This window comes from Oncorhynchus nerka, linkage group LG21 (genome assembly GCF_034236695.1).
Source record: "Oncorhynchus nerka isolate Pitt River linkage group LG21, Oner_Uvic_2.0, whole genome shotgun sequence".
NCBI classification, from domain to species: domain Eukaryota; kingdom Metazoa; phylum Chordata; class Actinopteri; order Salmoniformes; family Salmonidae; genus Oncorhynchus; species Oncorhynchus nerka.
In genome coordinates, this window is record NC_088416.1 from 33,009,819 (window position 1) to 33,028,700 (window position 18,882).

At 45.2% G+C, this 18,882-nt stretch overlaps 1 protein-coding gene across 1 annotated transcript; it reads left to right on the forward strand.

Moving 5' to 3' along the window:
• The first annotated feature begins 677 nt into the window (after positions 1-677).
• On the forward strand, positions 678-16,962 carry LOC115110669 (xylosyltransferase 2-like). The gene is made up of 11 exons (XM_029636498.2): positions 678-842; positions 5,200-5,731; positions 5,974-6,149; positions 7,473-7,675; positions 8,309-8,389; positions 9,123-9,339; positions 9,652-9,828; positions 9,962-10,218; positions 13,491-13,686; positions 13,959-14,292; positions 14,549-16,962. The coding sequence occupies exons 1-11, from the start codon at positions 690-692 to the stop codon at positions 14,875-14,877; spliced, it is 2,655 nt and encodes an 884-aa protein (XP_029492358.2). The 5' UTR covers positions 678-689; the 3' UTR covers positions 14,878-16,962.
• Positions 16,963-18,882: the final 1,920 nt, after the last annotated feature.

Below are 18,882 nucleotides of genomic sequence, written 5' to 3' on the forward strand. Positions count from 1 at the left end.
ATGTCTAAACCTGTTTTCACTTCGTCATTATGGGGTATTGTGTGTAGTTTGCTGAGGAACATGTTTTATTTAATCAATTTTAGAATAAGGCTGTAATGTAACAAAATGTGGAAAAAGTCAAGGGTTCTGAATACTTTCCGAAGGCACTGTAGCTAAAGATATGGCACTGAGCTGCTACAAGCTATAACAAAATGATAGAATCTGATTATCATTATAATTTTAAAAGGATCCATAATGATCATGCTAGTTCATAATCTAATACACCATAAGAGGATTGACAAAGCGTTTGTAGAAAGGGCTGCACTTGTCACCCTTAAATGTAATTAGGAACACGCAAATAGCATTTTGTATTAACATTTAAATACATTCAATGCAATGTTATTACTAATTATGATATGCTTTAATTGCATTTGTTCTTTTTCACACAGGGTCTCTGATTATGTTCATCATATAAATGACACATTTTCTATAGATCTATCTAGCTGTAAACCTATAACATTATTGAAAACAAAAAAACAACAATGCTTTTAAACCATAATCAAACGTATTTTATAAGACTTCAACTCAGAATTAACCCCAAAATGTGCAATCAGTAGCCTGCCTACAACTTCTATACTGAGGAAATGTAAGTCTATGACGTTGCGTGCGCGTTGCTCAGATTTGCTTCTCTCCTCCCCTAGCAAACGCTCATGAACACTAGAATTGGAAAAATGGTGGCCAGCGTCAGAGTGCAGAAGCTCCTCCGACGATACAAACTAGCGATTGCCGCCGCGTTAACGATTCTTCTGATTCAAGGGCTAGTAGTATGGAGTCTGAGAAGTCTCGAAGAGGGCGAGGCGGAGGTAAGAAAGCTTAATTTGACTTTATTTAGCTGGTTAAAATACGATTTCGTCTCTGTAAAGCTGGTAGCGGTAGTTAGCAAGCTAGCGTACAGTACTATGCTAACGTAAACGTTAGCTAGCTGTTTCTAGTACTCTGTAGCTAACTACAGTACAGATACTGTAGTTAACCAAAGCTAGTTTATAGTAAGCTTGTTCCGCTTATTATAGTTAGAATTGCACATTTAAACCAACTTGCTAGATAAACCACACCAGACTAGTGAACCACTTCTTTGGCCAACCTGTCTCCAGAATTCAGGTTAGACGTTTCCTGAGTGTACTCATAAGAACTTGTGTATGAGGTCATTGTGTTGTAAACTGTAATCTGCCAACCAGCTAGCAAGCAAATATTTAAAAACAGGTCGCATTGTTTAGGCTCTCATTTCATTCTGTTGTGACTTCGCATGTCCTTGGATGAATGTTGATTGGTTCTGCGACTGTCGTGTAGTGATGAAGAGAACGGAAATACATGGCGAAGTTGATTATCGGGCTTGCCAACTGGGTTAATAGATTCGGTGATTATTCAAAGTAGGTGTCAAGACTAGCCAGTATAATGTAAATTTATGACATGAAACGAGTTGGAGCGAGCGTATGGAATGTGCGGTCGTGCTTCCATCTGGCTCGTCTTTTCCTTGGACCATGTTATTTGAGTTGGCTCATGGGTCCATTGCATACCATAGTCATCTTAGTAATTTACTCCATAGTTTGATTCACAATTTATTGGTCTTGATATAAGCATAGTAATTGACATTTAACCAATTTGGTCTATATTTTCTGAAGTACATTGAAGTAGAGCGTCTGAACCGACCTGTAACATACTTATCCATGGCAGTCTTTGCTCTCCAATCTTACATGCACACCTGGAACAGTACCCTAGAGGCCTGGAACCTCCCATTTATTCTTCAAATAAAGTCAATGTGAGATGTCAACAGATTTAGCCCCGGGAACTTGCATTTAGTTATCATTTGAGGCATTGATACAGATTCCGCTTCAGGAATGTGTGCTGAAAGAGTCGGAAGTCCCGCTCTGCCTTTCATGATGTTACTTGTGTGTGCGTAACCCTCCAGACTGATCAAATCAAATGTTATTGGTCACATAAACATATTTAGCAGATGTTATTGCGTGTGTAGTGAAATGCTTGTGTTCCTAGCTCCAACAGTGCAGTAGTATCTAACAATTCACAGCAATACACATCTAAAAGAATGGAATTAAGAAATATATAAATATTAGGATGAGCAATTTCTTAGTGGCATTGACTAAAATACAGTAGAATACAATATATACATATGAAATTAGTAAAACGGTATGTAAACATTATTAAAGTGACTAGTGTTCCATTATTAAAGTGACCAGTGATTCCATGTCTATGTATATAGGGCAGCAGCCTCTAAGGTGCAGGGTTGAATAACTAGGTGGTAACCGGCTAGTGATTGCTATTTAACAGTCTGATGGCCTTGAGATAGAAGCTGTTTTTCAGTCTCTCGGTCCCAGCTTTGATGCACCTGTACTGACATCGCGCTGGATGGTAGCGTGGTGAACAGCCCGTGGCTCGGGTGGTCACACAGAGCTGTCTCACTGAGCTGTGCATACCTGGAGGGAGAGGGAGCATCTAAGGAGGGCCCCAGAAGAGGTACTCTGCATAGGGTGGGTAGGTTTGATCTGGGACTGTCTGAACTCTGTGTTTCACTGGTGATGGTTTAAATCTATGTTATTTCATGGAGCAAACCCACTATTAGCTATTCTCTGCTTATTGTGTTTCTATGTTACGTCCTTTCTCGCAATCAAGAAGGTGTTATTACTTGGACCAGTAGGACATTACATAATCTGTCTGAATCAATAACAGCCAAGATGCAATGAATGCATTTCCCTTTGGATGGACACCGTGTAAACAGGAAATGTGACATGACATGAGATCCCTCTGAGAGCAGGATGTTCCCATTGTGACCTCTAGTAGATTGCTTTAAAACATGTTACTCTCCATGTTCACCCCATGAGGATGCATCCAGCTCTTGCTATCACTTCAGTCCTGAGTCAGCCAGCCTAAACAAAGGCACATGTATACGCCCCCACCGCCCAATGGTGAAACATCATTTTGAACCTTATACCTACTGCTGACATACTTTTTTGTTAGGTAAATCATGTGATAAATGAGGTAATTGGGAGGCTGGAGGAGGCATTTTTACAGTTCCCATGTGGCTGTTGGTAGAACATAGTGCTTGAAACGTCATGGTTGTGGGTTCGATTCCCATGGGGGAACAGTATGAAAAATGTATGCACTCACTACTGTAAGTCCCCCTGGATAAGAGTGTTTGCTAAATGACTGAAATGGGGAAAAAATTATTTAACACAATGGCAAAGGCCCTCCCTTTTTTGAGTTAGTGAGTATAGAGCTGGGGCCTATGTAGGGCTGAGTGATTGGACTGAATCGCTCTCTGCTCAGTGGCCTTGATGTAACTCACATCTGCTTTAATCAGAAGCTGGCTGCTTGCTGTGCATGTGTGAACACAACCACATGCATCCTATTATAGCCCCCACAGAAAAGGACTTGAGAAGAAGTGAAGAAAACCGCACACTCAGTTCAGTCGTCCCCAGTCAGTGACTTCATAAAGAGCTGCTGGGGCGTGCTGGTCCGCTCTCCTCACATGGTGGTGATGGCAGTGATATGGCTTCAACTAATTAGAACGAAAAAAAGAAAAGAAAAAAACCCGCCTTTGGGTTGAAGCATTTCTGTCGTGAGGGCGTTAATTAAAAAGTGTGAAAAATAGGGAAAAGTTGAATTGAAATCGCTGTGTTTTTCTTCAATATAACATAACGTTGCCCAGATAAGTCCACTTACAATTTGGTAGCAGTTTTGAACCAGTGAACCACCAGTAGAGTAACAGTCTTTTAAAATATGAACTTTTCTCTCCAAACGCAACTCTTTTTTTGGGGCCATGACGCAAAACACATTCAATGTGGCTGGGCTGTAATGTCATTGTCGACAAATGCTTTTTTAAACTGGAACACCATTTGTGGTGCACTGGGCGATCAGTAGCTGTGTTGTTTGGATTGGCTACCGGCTGGCTGACTGGCACTGGTCTGGCTGACTGGCACTGGTCTGGCTCCCTGTGCTGTCTGTCCCAGGCCATAGCCTCTGTTCCCACAGTCTGCTCTGGTCTGTGTCTGTGCCAGCGGCGTGTGGCGAGGGCCCACTCAGGGTCATGCCGTCTGACAGGGGCAGGAAACGCACGACCCACTCCCTGTTTTTCTATCCCCTCTTCGGGTGCATATTTTGGGGCCTTTCTGTACAATTCCAATAAGCTGTGATATTTTCCTGCCAGAAGTGAAAATAGCTGGGGGTTTGATGCTTTCGATGCATCCATTTGTGGAGGACCCATTTTTTTGCATTCCAATAAGAGTGTGGTGAGCAGTCCCCCCCCCCCCCTTTTTATCTCTACTAACCTCCAGAAACACCCTTAGAGAAGGAAGTCATAATGTTTTTTTGTGTTGTGATTTGCTGGAGTTGCTCCGAATGAATGTGTCCCTGCCCACCCCCCATAACACACACACATACATACATCCCCTCCTCCCCAGGGGGTCCTAGTGATGGTGGAGGGCCATTGCTGCGCACTGTACAGTTGAAGCGGCACGGGCTCAGGGCTCGGTGCCGAAGTGGGCAGCGCTGAGCGCTCCTGGGACTGCAGGGGTGGCTGCTGATAAGGCCACTTGGCCCCTGGCCGACAGTGATCTTATTGGGCAGCTCAGAGCGTGGTAACCCTCCAGCTCCCCCTGCCTGCCTGCTTGCCTGTCGTTGCCCATTTACAAGCCTCACTAATTACATGTCAGAGGACTTCTCTGTCTGTCACACACACACACATACACACACTCCCCTTAGTGGTCTAAGGACTCTCATTGTAGATGTCAGCATATGTCCAATTTCATGTGGTGTGACTGAATGTGTATGGTCCATGCATGCGCTGTGTGCTCTGTACTGTGCCCAGGGTCTGACTGAGGTTTATTGAGGTCACTGCGGTGAATCACTGCCTTCATTACCCATCTGTATGTTGTACCTTTTCTGAACTCTGTCTTTTCCTGATTACTTCAACAAAAGGCAGAGGCTAAAAATAACCCAGGGCAGAAACAACACTCACTGTAAACACATCTCGCCTCTGGTGCTCCTGCTCTGTTATCGACTTGTTGTTTTGTTCGTTCTTAGAGGGTGAATCATCTCCTCGTTTCAAACACTATTCCTAATAATTTGATTGGTCCCAGTATGTTGTGTAGTGTATTGACAGGAAAGAAGGATAATGAGAATCTTCTCTGTGCTAACCCCCCCCCCCAGAGGAAAACGCGGCGGTCTAAGCTACCTGACCACAACAGCCAGGACCCCAAAAGGGAGGCGGTGGCCTGGGAGAGACAGAACGTCTTGTCTGGGAGGAGCGGGGCCCGATGGAACAGCAGACTGGAGAGGACGGGGGCCACGGCTGCCAGCGCCCTCCGGAGGGGCACCAAGCGCCGGGGGAAGCACACCATCAGGGTGAAGGTGCCCCTGGGCCAAGGGGTAGCAGTTGATGGCGTTCCCCCCCATGACCCCTCCAGCAGCCGTAACTTCACTGATACCCGGGGTGGAGGGGAGGGGGTGGCCAGACTACCCCCTCCAGTCATGCCAGGGGAACCGGGCAGCGTGGAGGGGGCGCCCCAAGCCCCCAGCAGCGACTTTGTGCCCAAGTGTGACATCATGGGCAAGGACGCCCTGTCGGCCCTGCACCGCGCAGGCTCGCGGCAGTGCCGGCAGGAGATCGCCAACATTGTGTGCCAGCATCAGGCCGGGCAGCTCATGCCAAGGGCACTGCCTCAGTTCTGCCCGCTGCACGGTGAGACACACCCCTACCTAGCCACCATTCCTCTAGAGATCAGAGACTAACAGCACATCCAGACAGACCACACACTGCAGACTCTTAATGATCTATGGGATATTTTTCATTTGTGTCTTGAAGTGCCTCCCAAGACTAAATTTGTGCATGAGTATTACATTTGCAAAAAATAAGAATTTGTTCTTAACTGACTTGCCTAGGTAAATAAAGGTTACATTTAAAAAATGGTGTCGTCCTCCCAGGTTTTTCCAGCCCGGTCCAGACAGCTGATGAGCTGGACAATGACCTGGCCAAGGTGGAGAACCCGGTCAGGGTGGCCTTCGTCCTGGTGGTCCACGGCCGGGCCATCAGGCAGCTCAAACGCCTCATCAAAGCCATATACCACCGAGACCACTTCTACTACATCCACGTGGACAAGGTAACTACTGGCAGACGTACACACTACTGTGATGGCTTCAAGAAGGATTTCATCTTGAATAACAACATCCAATAAAAATAATTTCACAAAAAAGCATTACTTAGTTTGAACTTCTCTAGATGCACCATAAAGTCTCTTATGGCTGGAAATGGTATTTTGTCATTGGGATGATCTGGTTTGGCTGGCTCAGTTGAGGGTTGAATTCAAGCAACTTTCACACAAAGGAGATACAGAGGAGGTCAGATTAAGCTTATGCTTTATCGTACTCCGCACGTTCCTTGTTAGCTTATGAGGACGCCATGATATGTAGAATTGCTTCTCTGGTTCTCATATGCTGGCAGGGGCTCTAACCTGGAGGGTGTCGCTGACTCGTGCATGCTTGATAAGGTCACTGTTTTTCATGTGTAGTAGAGTCTAAAATAACCCTCAAGTAAGGAAGTGTTTGGAGGATTTGACAGGATAGAGGGGTTTGTCTGGTTATTGTGGGAGCTTTAAGAGGTGGCTGTCTACACAGCTGCAGAGCCATAGAGCTCAGAGCAACAGTTTAACACTGCAGAAGGGAAGGGAAAGCACTGATAAGTGAGGAGTCAATGGGCTCCCACTGTTGAGACTACGCTAAAGGCCCACCACCTTATCGCTCCTCTCACTGGGACGGGTAGGCAGGCGCCTTGAGGAATGGGACAGGATGGAAAGCAAGTCAGGCTGTTCTGGAGTCCTTCCACCAGGCAGCCCTCCTCTCGCTCTGTCTCTGTACCAGCACAGCAGGCCACTCTCTCCCTGTGTTAGCCTGGAGCTGTCACAATACTTTCTACCTGCTCCTCTTCTCAATGTAAGAATCTGATCTCTCAGGCCTGTTGTCACCAACCCTGCTGCAGTCCCCCCCCCATCCATCTTTCCCTCTGAGTGATTAATCCTCTTCTTTATGTTTTGGAAGTAGCCTCTAAGCTGAGTTCTTCTTATTCTTTCTTCATGTCCTTCTGCCAGAAGAACCTAAAGCTATTTCATACCAGGAGATTTCTATGCACGTGCATGTTTTTGATTGAATGAGTATGTTTACATGTACACTAATATTTCAATATGAAACTGATTATGGCAGTAGGCAGATTGTTACCTTAAGGTGTTTACATGTTCTAATAATTTGAAAGATTGATCAGAAAACCAGGTGTTTTAATTGGCGTACGCTTACTTTGATTTTGACCTTATGCCGATAAGTACGGTGTTTACGTGACTAATGCATAATCAGCCAACTTCCATAATCAGCTTAATATCAGATTATTACTGCGATTGTAAACGTTCTGTCTCCTAACCCCCCCCCCCCCCCAGCGTTCCAACTACCTGCATCGGGAGGTGCAGCAGATTGCCCAGCAGTACCCCAATGTGCGTGCCACGCCCTGGCGCATGGTGACCATCTGGGGCGGTGCCAGCCTGCTGAAGGCCTACCTGCACAGCATGCAGGACCTGCTCTCCATGCTGGACTGGAATTGGGACTTCTTCATCAACCTCAGTGCCACTGACTTCCCCACCAGGTCAGTGACCACAACACCACTGTCTTATGGCTTTGAAACTATTTTTAATGTTTATGATAGTTAATTGACATGTGTGTAATGAAGACTGTATTCCTCCTACCACACAACTGTCTGTTTTAGAAGAAACATGCTCTGGATTTGTAGTTTTTCATCTGTGCTGGAGCTTTTTGGTTTCACTCACTCTGCGATTTTTGATTCAATTATTCCGTTGACCTGCAGTGACTGACTCCTATAGCTACAAGATAAAGAAGAGCCACGGTTCCTTCTAGATGAAAGCCCATGCTGTCATGGACTGTTTTGGTCACTGATGCACAGAGACAGACTGCTAAATCGCCTCTTTCTTGTCAATCAGTTCTGGGGTGGATTTCTGAGGCCCTTCTGAGCTGCTTCCAGAGCAGTGACCAATCCTCCTGAACCATCCCAGGGTTTAAAGGGGGGAATAAATGCACACAGAGGAGCCGCCGCTGCCTCCCAAATCCTGCCGGCAGTGGCTAATTCCACCCATGGAAAGTCATCGTCCCCCCTTCTCTGCTCCTTGCGCCATGCTCCAGTCAGCGTTTTATTCCCAACCTAATCCTCTCTTCTTTCCTTCACTCCTTTCTGTCTTCTCCCCGGCCTATCGCCTTCCGGCAGGACCAACGATGAACTGGTGGCTTTTCTGTCACAGCACAGAGACCAGAACTTCCTCAAGTCACATGGGCGGGAGAACGCGAGGTAGGGAGCTTAGTTAGGAAACCTCTGACTCACAGCCTCGTCAGTCTGTCTGACACACTTGGCTCTCACTGTTAGTGTCTGACACGGCTCACATCGGATGAGATTTTCCTCCACTGCTCTTCTCATCGAGCTTAGTTTCACTCAGTATGATGTAATGGTTAAGCTTTCATATTGGAGGACAGGACTAAGATGTTGGAAGGGAAAATGAAAGGAATGATGATTATGATGTAAAGCTTCTGTTTGATGTTTATTTCCCATATAGTCAAGGACAGCTCTCTGACAAACTATTTAAGATCAGTTATTATTGCGGAAGTTGGGCAACAAGGCAACTGGTTGTCAATGAACTTGCCTTGTAAACTAGAGGTTAGATAAATAACTCTTAATCACTGTCCTTCCCTGTGCTATGTTAATTTTGGCAGCTATTTTAGATTGTCTTTTGACTAAAATAGCTTTAACTATTACTAAAATGACCAATTTGAGTAATTTCATCCTTCCTAGTTTTAGTTATGAAATAAAACTCTAGACTGACGTGGCCGCCTGGTAGCTGTGTGTGTGGGAGAGCCAAGCAGATCAGCTCAATCAGAATGCGCAACTGAAAGACCAATGAGAATATTGCACTATATTGTGCAAAGGCATGCATATTTATGATTGGACAAAACCGATAAGAATGAAAAATAGTATATCTGCTGTCATAGTTATTGTTGATGAAACAAACACTGCCTACGACCTCCAGGTTCATAAAGAAGCAGGGTCTGGACCGGCTGTTCCATGAGTGTGACAACCACATGTGGCGGCTGGGTGAGCGGACCATCCCAGAGGGCCTGGAGGTGTCTGGGGGCTCTGACTGGTTCTCCCTCACCAGGCGCTTCGTAGAGTATGTCATCAACTCCCAGGATGAGCTGGTGGCGGGCCTGAAACAGTTCTACACCTACGCCCTGCTCCCCGCTGAGGTAATGGACAGGGAAAATGACAATGGTGAAGATGACACTGTGACTGCTTAAGTCACAGCCTCTCTGGGCAGTAGAGGTGCTAGACTGAAGAGGGGGTCACAGAGAGTTTAGCTGCCAGTTAAAGTGGGTTGGTTGAGGTCATATCTTAATATTGAATGTTGTACACTAGAGTCAAAAGTATTGATTTTATGTTTTGAAACATGTCTTCATTGTTCAGGAATCCCTGTGGAGATGGTGAAATGTTGCAATTCTATTTCCAGTAATGTCACATCCCGGTGTTTGAAATATGAATATAATCCCTCTTTGTTCCAGTCCTTCTTCCACACAGTGCTGGGAAACAGTCCCATGTGTGACTCTCTGGTGGACAACAACCTGCGTGTTACCAACTGGAACAGGAAGCTGGGCTGTAAGTGCCAGTACAAACACATAGTGGACTGGTGCGGCTGCTCTCCCAACGACTTCAAACCACAGGACCTTGTCAGGATACAGGTCAGCCAGCCAGCAGAGGGCACTGTTGTACCTATCATGAGAGTTCAAATTGAGTGTCCTTAACTGCTGCACCCCTCCTTAGCCAACAAGTGTAGTATTTAACCTTGATTCTCATGTGTTCATTCCCCCACAGCAACTGACCCGGCCCACGTTCTTTGCCCGAAAGTTTGAGTCCACGGTGAACCAAGAGGCTATACACATCCTGGACACCCACCTGTATGGACACTACGCCCCAGGGACAGTGGCCATCAAGGCCTACTGGGAGAGCCTGTTTGAGCTGGTGGACGGGGTGGGCTCCCTCAGTGACGTGGCCCTCACGGCCTACTCTTCCTTCTTCCGCCTGGGCCTCAGGAGCCTGGAGAGCAGCCAGACCAGCCTGGAGACCTGCAGGTGAGGCCCTGCCCTGAATACTACAATTCTTCCAAATGGTAGATTCAGACTGGAAGATTTCACTATTACTTAGACTAGTTGAGACTCAATAGATTGATTTCTTCAAAAGAAGGACAACTTAAGTCTGGGTTTAATTACCGTAATTTCTGGACTATTAAGCGCACCTGAATATAAGCCGCACCCACTGCATTTTTTTTTTTTTATGTATTTTGTACATAACTAAACCACACATGTCTATAAGCCGCAGGTGCCTACCGGTACATTGAAACAAATTAACTTTACACAGCCTTTAAACGAAACACGGCTTGTAACAAAAATAAATAGGCTTTTAAACTAAACATGGCTTGTAACAAAAATAAATAGGCTTTTAAACGAAACATGGCTTGTAAACAAAAATAAATAGGCTTTTAAACGAAACACGGCTCGTTACAAAAATAAATAGGCTTTTAAACGAAACACGGCTCGTTACAAAAATAAATGGGCTTTTAAACGAAACACGGCTTGTTACAAAAATAAATAGGCTTTTAAACGAAACACGGCTTGTTACAAAAATAAATAGGCTTTTAAACTAAACACGGCTTGTTACAAAAATAAATAGGCTTTTAAACAACACGGCTTGTTACAAAAATAAATGGGCTTTTAAACGAAACACGGCTTGTTACAAAAATAAATAGGCTTTTAAACGAAACACGGCTTGTTACAAAAATAAATGGGCTTTTAAACGAAACACGGCTTGTTAAAAAAATAAATGGGCTTTTAAACGAAACACTGCTTGTTAAAAAAATAAATGGGCTTTTAAACGAAACACGGCTTGTTACAAAAATAAATGGGCTTTTAAACGAAACACGGCTTGTTACAAAAATAAATGGGCTTTTAAACAACACGGCTTGTTACAAAAATAAATAGGCTTTTAAAACCTCTTAGGGCCAGGCCTGAATACTGCCCCTTCTGGAGGAATTCGGCACCCATATAAACCATGATAAATTTTTGTCAAAAGTTGCTAATATATGCATATAAAAATTATTATCGAATAGGAAACACTCTAAAGCTTATAAAACCGTTTAAATTTTGTCTCTAGCTAAAGCAGAAGTCTCAGGGCATGCATTCTCCCAAAGTCTCTCTTGTAATGGGAAAAGTTGCCATCACTTTGACGTCATCGTATACACACTTCCCAAACAGCTATAACCATGGAAACAGTTTCTACGTCTTCAGCGTGAAGCCTGCTTTCGATGAGGCGTGTAACTGTGAGAATCGCGCGCTCACGAGACGTTCAGCGTGCCCAAACGTCCCGGTGACGCAAAAAAAAAGTTTCACCAATGGGAGCTGGGAAATTTCTCTCTCTTTCTCTCAGGACGGACTGAACAACGTGTGCTTATCTGTTCGCCCTCACGATTGCTGTAGACCTTTATAACATGCTAAGGCTTAATTATAAACATAGTTTGACAAGTTTACTCGAAATATAATGTATACTTTCGACGTTTTGGTGCGCATCCACTTGAAATTTGCATACATTTCGACCGAAAAGTGTCTAGTTTGAGAACGGAAAGACACAGACTTGAAAACTGAACGCTAACTTGGTGAGTATTAACCCTTCCACGTCTTCTGAAGCAAGAACAGCCATGGTAAGGGAATATTTACGTCTTCATTTTGGGTTTCTGTCGACTCCATGATAGAGGAGTCAGTATGCTAAATGAGAGCGCCGACTCTCTATTATAGCCTAGTAAACGCCAAATGTAACGTTAAAAATAATTGTAACATAGCAATTGCATTTAGAAGAAGTTTATCTTGCCATACATATGTAAAACATGCATATTTAGTCAAAGTTTATGATGTGTATTCCTTGTTAGCTGACGTTATCTGCCGGAGCTATTTATTTCTCCTGACATTGCAGTAGCATTTTTTGAACGATGCATAATTGTAAACAGAGATTTATGGATATATATTGCATATTATTGAAAAAAAAAATGAATGTACTGTGTAACATGTTATATTACTGTCATCTGATGAAGATTTCAAAAGGTTAGTGAAATTATTTTTCTTTTAATCCTGCGTTTGTTGATTGCATATTTTTTCCTACTTGGCTAAGCTAATGAGGTATGTATGCAGTGGTGGTTGGACATAAATATGTGCTATGTTTTCGCCGTAAAACATTTTAGAAATCTGACTTGCTGGGTAGATAAATAACTTCTTTATCTTTCATTTGAGCCATTTTTCAAGCGATTCTGTGGAGGTTAAATATTTTTAGGATTATTTCTTGCGTTCCCTGCGCCACATTACAGCTCAGGGGGGGTGGGGTGAGTTCCCAAAGGGGAACTAGTAGCTCTAAACACGGCTTGTAACAAAAAAAAAAAAAAAAAAAAAAATAGCAGTAAACAGTAGCCTACCAAGAAAGTCATTGGTCACTATCTTCCTCCTCCTGTGCACTGAAACCACTGAAGTCATCTCCTTCGGTGTCGGAGTTGAATAGCCTCAGAATGTCAGAGGAACCTCATCCATATTTATGATGTCGTGCGGGCCGATGGAATGCTCCGCTATCTTGCTCAGCTATTTTTCCTCGTAGTCGGGATTGAGCTGCTGACACAGACTCGTCCGTACCCTGATGGACAGGCCTTTACGTCTCATAAATCTTAGACACCACGATGGTCCACCTCTAAAATCCTCTAACTTCATTGCGGTGGCGATTGTTTTGGCTTTCAGTCGGATCTGCACAGTTGAAACACCTCGGCCGTCTGCTCTCTGTGTGTTGACCCAGTCTTCAAGCTCATTTTCTAGTTCGGGCCATCTGCGCTTCTTCCCTCTGAAAGATTTAGTTGTCTTTTTGCACTGAGTCAGTTCCTCACGCTGCTGTTTCCAACGTCTTATCATCGACTCATTAAGGCCAAGCTCCCGTGCAGCAGCTCTATTTCCTTTTCCAACAGCCAGATCGATCGCCTCCAACTTGAAAGCTGCATCATATGCATTTCTCTGTGTCTTTGCCATGATGAGGGTGACAAAATGACTACCGTAATCAGAATGATGGGAGGTTTGAGCACGCTCAATTTACATCACATAATGTGACGGTGCTCAGTTTTTTGGCGGCATGAATCTTGTGAAAGCGGGAAAAATCCATAAATTAGCCCCGTCATAGTATAAACCGGGAGGTTCAAACCTTGGGAAAAAAGTAGTGGCTTATAGTCTAGAAATTACGGTATTGATGAACACACAAAAAATATATCTCAATTTATTTGACCATCTCATATTGTCTATTCAAATCTCTTCCTCCTTTTGTGCAGGTATGAGCCAATAGGCTACCCGGTGTCGGTGCACCTGTATTTCTACGACGAGCGTTTCCAGGGCTACTTGGTCCGTCAGGAGGTGCAGAAGGTGGGGTCAAGGGTCAGGGAAACGGTGGAGGTGTGGGCCGTGCCTCAGGCCACCATGCAGCTGGAGAACAACCTCCGGGAGTTTGAGAGGCTCAAGAACCTGGAGGTGGGTGGGACCTGAGATGCATATATCTATCTGTATTTCTATGGGTATTGTGTACAGTCAGGGCTGTTGCAGTTTAGATAGTGGTGTATGACAAGGGCTGAGACTACGGGTGAACAAGTTTGTGGAGCTAGTTTGATGATGAAATACCAGTACATACTGTAGACTAGATGTTGGATACAAAGCAGCAAGTTAGAATACCAATAGGACAACCAGGATACATGACTGCCCTGCTACATTGATGTGAAATGTCTGTGCTTATGTTTCCCCCTCAGGTGGGCACAGAGTGGGACCCCAAGGAGAGAATATTCCGGAACTTCGGTGGTGTGATCGGGCCGCTGGACGAGCCGGTGGCGGTACAGAAGTGGGTTCGGGGGCCCAACCTCACTGCCACCATTGTGTGGATCGACCCCGCCCAGACGGTGGCGGCGTCTTATGACATCAGTGTGGATGTGGACGCAGAGTACACACAGTACAAGCCCCCGCTGCAGCGGCCGCTCCGCCCCGGGGCCTGGACAGTCAGGGTGCTGAGGCTGTGGGAGCGTGTGGCTGAGGCTCGCTTCCTCGTCATGCCCCTGGCCTTCAAAGGACGAGAGCCACTACGCCAAGGTGAGCCTGGTGGTTTGAAGGTCTGGTAGTTCATTACTTTTTACCAGGAAGTGGAGTGGTTCCAAGGGGAGTGTAGTTCAGGGTAGTTTGCCCCTTTTGGTGTTCTGTTTGATTCAGTGTGGCCATTCAGCCTCTGTATTCAAGTCACTGGAAGACTATCAGTATGTATTTATGTATCAGATGAGGATGTTGCGAACTGATCCCTAGTCCTCTCTCCTTCCCTTTCCTCCTCTCTCTGCCACTCTACCTGATCCAGAGGAGGACAGCTGGCTGCACGCGGGGCCACCAGGCAACCTGTACCTGGAGCAGGGCTTCCAGCAGCTGAGATCTGTTCTGAAGCTGCCCCCACAGGAGCCCGCCCTGCAGGAGGCCCAGCAGAGGGCCCAGCTGGTGGGCAAGCCCCTGGAAGCCTGGGTGGACCGCACAGTGGGGGCCTTCTGGGTGACCGGGGACCTGTGCTCCACCCTGCCCTCCCCGGGCCCCTGCCCTTCCCTTGGCCCCTGTACCAAGTCCACCTGGAGCTCCCTCGCCCCAGACCCTAAGTCAGAACTTGGCCCTGTCAAAGGTGACGGCCGGATCAGGTAGCCCCCCGGACAGGAGGCATGCTGGACTACAGTAGAGGGAGAGGGGATTATATGTGAGCCCTGAGTAGAGAGAGAAGGATGTGTGAGCCCTGAGAAGAGGGGAGGATATGTGAGTCCTGAGGGGAGAGTGGGGTCTGGTCTCTAAGGCTAACTCATAAGGCACATAAATAGACACGGCTTCTCCCTACATACGCTGAGGAGTGGCTATGCTCTCAGTTTAGAGGCTACATGCCCTTTTCAGAGGAGATGCGTGCTGGAAATTTGCACACGAAGACTGCAAGACAAAGTTTTTTTTGTGTTCGAACTTCATTGCTCGTTACATGGACAATTTGTGTTATGTTATCTGTCTGCATAAGTCTTCATTCAGGGTCTGTCTGGATAGAACTTGGAAAGAGCAGAACCCCACCCGCATATGTTTGAACTCTGTTCAATGCACAGTTTTCTTCTGCTTTAAGGAATTTAAAGCAGTGGCCAACATTTTGACAGTGGCTAAATGCTGTGTTGTTGTCAGAGGGCAGTGGGTCCTCTGGACTAATATCTTTGCTTATTTTCAAGCATTATTATCAGAACAGCAGCAGCAGATTGGGGAAGTGCACTTTACTGTTAGACTAAGGTTGCACAGGACAGGGTCGATCAGTAGTTGGAGAATGACAACGAGGAGGATTAGGAGCTTAAAAGGTCAAGGTGGAGGTCGTCACAATGGTGACATGGCATCCTCTTCAATTACTTACATGTCTTTTGTATAAAAGTGCTGCTAGAACGTTGCGGCGTCACTCACATATCTGACTCAGCTAGCTCACCTGGAGAAGGAACAATAATAATGTTCTGAGTTACCAGCTGGGAGACAAGTTAAAGTTGGGAGAGAGTCCTCTTCCCCATGAGTTCTGTTTACTGTGACATATGTTTTTAAATGTTTGTTTTGTTTGTTTCTTGAACATTGAGATGTGAAATGTCTTTGTTGTCCATGATCACTGCAAAGCAAAGCCACCGGGGGGGTTTTGTGTGTCAGAGGAAGTGCCTAACTGATGTAGGTAATATTCTAGGCTACAGTGGCCTGGCTCTCCAGTGTGGCATCATCATTTTCACAGTGGACTACATCGCTTCTCAATGGGTCTAGTCATAGTTATGGTATATAGGCCTAGCTAGAGCCATATATTTAGAGTTAGGCAAACTTTTAGAATATTGAATATTGTTCTAATACTAGACAGTCATGCAAATACATCATAATGCAGAAACTTCATTGGCCCAACTCTCTAAGTACATGGTTCTGGGCTAGCTGCCTCTTCTGTATCAGTGTATATGCAGTGCAGTACTGTCCATGTGGTCTATGCTCTGTATGCCAACAAAGTGAAGACTCTTCTGTCATCTACCTACCACTTTAATGTTACTGGTTGTCCATAAGCATTTCTACAACAATGAAACTCCCATCCAAGAGGGGTCAACATGACTATTTCATGGTCTGGTTAAAAAATCGAAGCTGCCTTTACTTTGTTAATATGAAATGTTTATAATGGGAGAATAGCTTCAAGACGTGCACTTATTTCACTTTTAGACAATTCTGAAACCCTACCCTATACCTTTGTTTTTAATTGTAATGTTTTAAAACTAGACTGGCTGAAACTCCTACTTTTCTTCTTCTTTTTTTTCAGTCTCTGCCACTGAGTTTACAAGTGACCTTGTTTCCCTTGCACACTTGCTTCAGTGATGCTTCCATTTAACAGAAAGAATAGCAGAGCACCGTTTAGTGTAAATGGAATAGGTTATTCATATTTTAGTCTTTGAGAAATATATATTTGTCCATCCATTCAATATCAACTCCTCTGTCAAACTATTGAGAACCACTTCTTGTATTATTTGTTTTGGACACATTACATTCAATGTCACTTCTGTCCACGCTTCCGTCCACAGCCCACTCATGACTCACTCTGATGATGACAGTGGCACTGGCTGCCTGACTGAGGCATGACAGTGCTGGACTGAAGAGGGGACTGCTGGCCAATCACAGAACGCCTCTGGTAAAACATGGCAACAGGTTGACTGGTGGCACAATAACAAAAAACAAACAAATAAAAAAAATCCAATCTTGTCCAGTCTTGCTTTTTTGGGGTATTTTGTTTTTGACTAGTTGATTGTTTTCAAATAGCAGAATGTATTCTGCTAGTGAGTAATATCAGTGCTTTATGTGATTATTTTAACATGTTTCCAAGGCTCTGAGAGGCTGGATAGTATCAATAATCATTAAAGGGGTTGTGTGTGTTCACGTGTGAAATTAGTTATTGACATACAATATATTATTTTGGTCACAATTACTAGTTTAAAAGCAGGTTTAGGATATGACTCAATATGCCTCATCCATCTCTCAAAAGTACACTGCTCAAAAAAATAAAGGGAACACTAAAATAACACATCCTAGATCTGAATGAATGAAATATTCTTATTAAAAACTTTTTTCTTTACATAGTTGAATGTGCTGACAACAAAATCACACAAATTATCAATGGAAATCAAATTTATCAACCCATGGAGGTCTGGATTTGGAGTCACACTCAAAATTAAAGTGGAAAACCACACTACAGGCTGATCCAACTTTGATGTAATGTCCTTAAAACAAGTCAAAATGAGGCTCAGTAGTGTGTGTGGCCTCCACGTGCCTGTATGACCTCCCTACAATGTCTGGGCATGCTCCTGATGAGGTGGCGGATGGTCTCCTGAGGGATCTCCTCCCAGACCTGGACTAAAGCATCCGCCAACTCCTGGACAGTCTGTGGTGCAACGTGGCGTTGGTGGATGGAGCGAGACATGATGTCCCAGATGTGCTCAATTGGATTCAGGTCTGGGGAACGGGCGGGCCAGTCCATAGCATCAATGCCTTTTGCAGGAACTGCTGACACACTCCACCACATGAGGTCTAGCATTGTCTTGCATTAGGAGGAACCCAGGGCCAACCGCACCAGCATATGGTCTCCCAAGGGGTCTGAGGATCTCATCTCAGTACCTAATGGCAGTCAGGCTAACTCTGGCGAGCAAATGGAGGGCTGTGCGGCCCCCCCAAAAAATGCCACCCCACACCATGACTGACCCACCGCCAAACCGGTCATGCTGGAGGATGTTGCAGTCAGCAGAACGTTCTCCACGGCGTCTCCAGACTTTGTCACGTCTGTCACATGTGCTCAGTGTGAACCTGCTTTCATATGTGAAGAGCACAGGGCGCCAGTGGCGAATTTGCCAATCTTAGTGTTCTCTGGCAAATGCCAAACGTCCTGCACGGTGTTGGGCTGTAAGCACAACCCCCACCTGTGGACGTCGGGCCCTCATACCACCCTCATGGAGTCTGTTTCTGACCGATTGAGCAGATACATGCACATTTGTGGCCTGCTGGAGGTCATTTTTCAGGGCTCTGGCAGTGCTCCTCCTGCTCCTCCTTGCACAAAGGCGGAGGTAGCGGTCCTGCTGCTGGGTTGTTGCCCTCCTACGGCCTCCTCCACTTCTGATGTACTGGCCTGTCTCCTGGTAGCGCCTCCATGCTCTGGACACTACGCTGACAGACACAGCAAACCTTCTTGCCACAGCTCGCATTGATGTGCCATCCTGGATGAGCTGCACTACCTGAGCCACTTGTGTGGGTTGTAGACTCTGTCTCATGCTACCACTAGAGTGAAAGCACCGCCAGCATTCAAAAGTGACCAAAACATCAGCCAGGAAGCATAGGAACTGAGAAGTGGTCTGTGGTCACCACCTGCAGAACCACTCCTTTATTGGGGGTGTCTTGCTAATTGCCTATAATTTCCACCTGTTGTCTATTCCATTTGCACAGCAGCATGTGAAATTTATTGTCAATCAGTGTTGCTTCCTAAGTGGACAGTTTGATTTCACAGAAGTGTGATTGACTTGGCGTTACATTGTGTTGTTTAAGTGTTCCCTTTATTTTTTTGAGCAGTGTATATAGCTAATTCGCAGTAATCCCAAAGAGAAGACACGTGATGATTTGCGTTTGAAGAAAGGCGCT

Bases quoted from the DNA above. Each gene is read 5' to 3' on its own strand.
- LOC115110669 (XM_029636498.2), top strand. From the start codon at position 690: ATGAACACTAGAATTGGAAAAATGGTGGCCAGCGTCAGAGTGCAGAAG. The intron at 843-5,199 runs GTAAGAAAGCTT...CCCCCCCCCCAG, and splicing joins TCGAAGAGGGCGAGGCGGAG to AGGAAAACGCGGCGGTCTAA. The intron at 6,150-7,472 runs GTAACTACTGGC...CCCCCCCCCCAG, and splicing joins ACTACATCCACGTGGACAAG to CGTTCCAACTACCTGCATCG.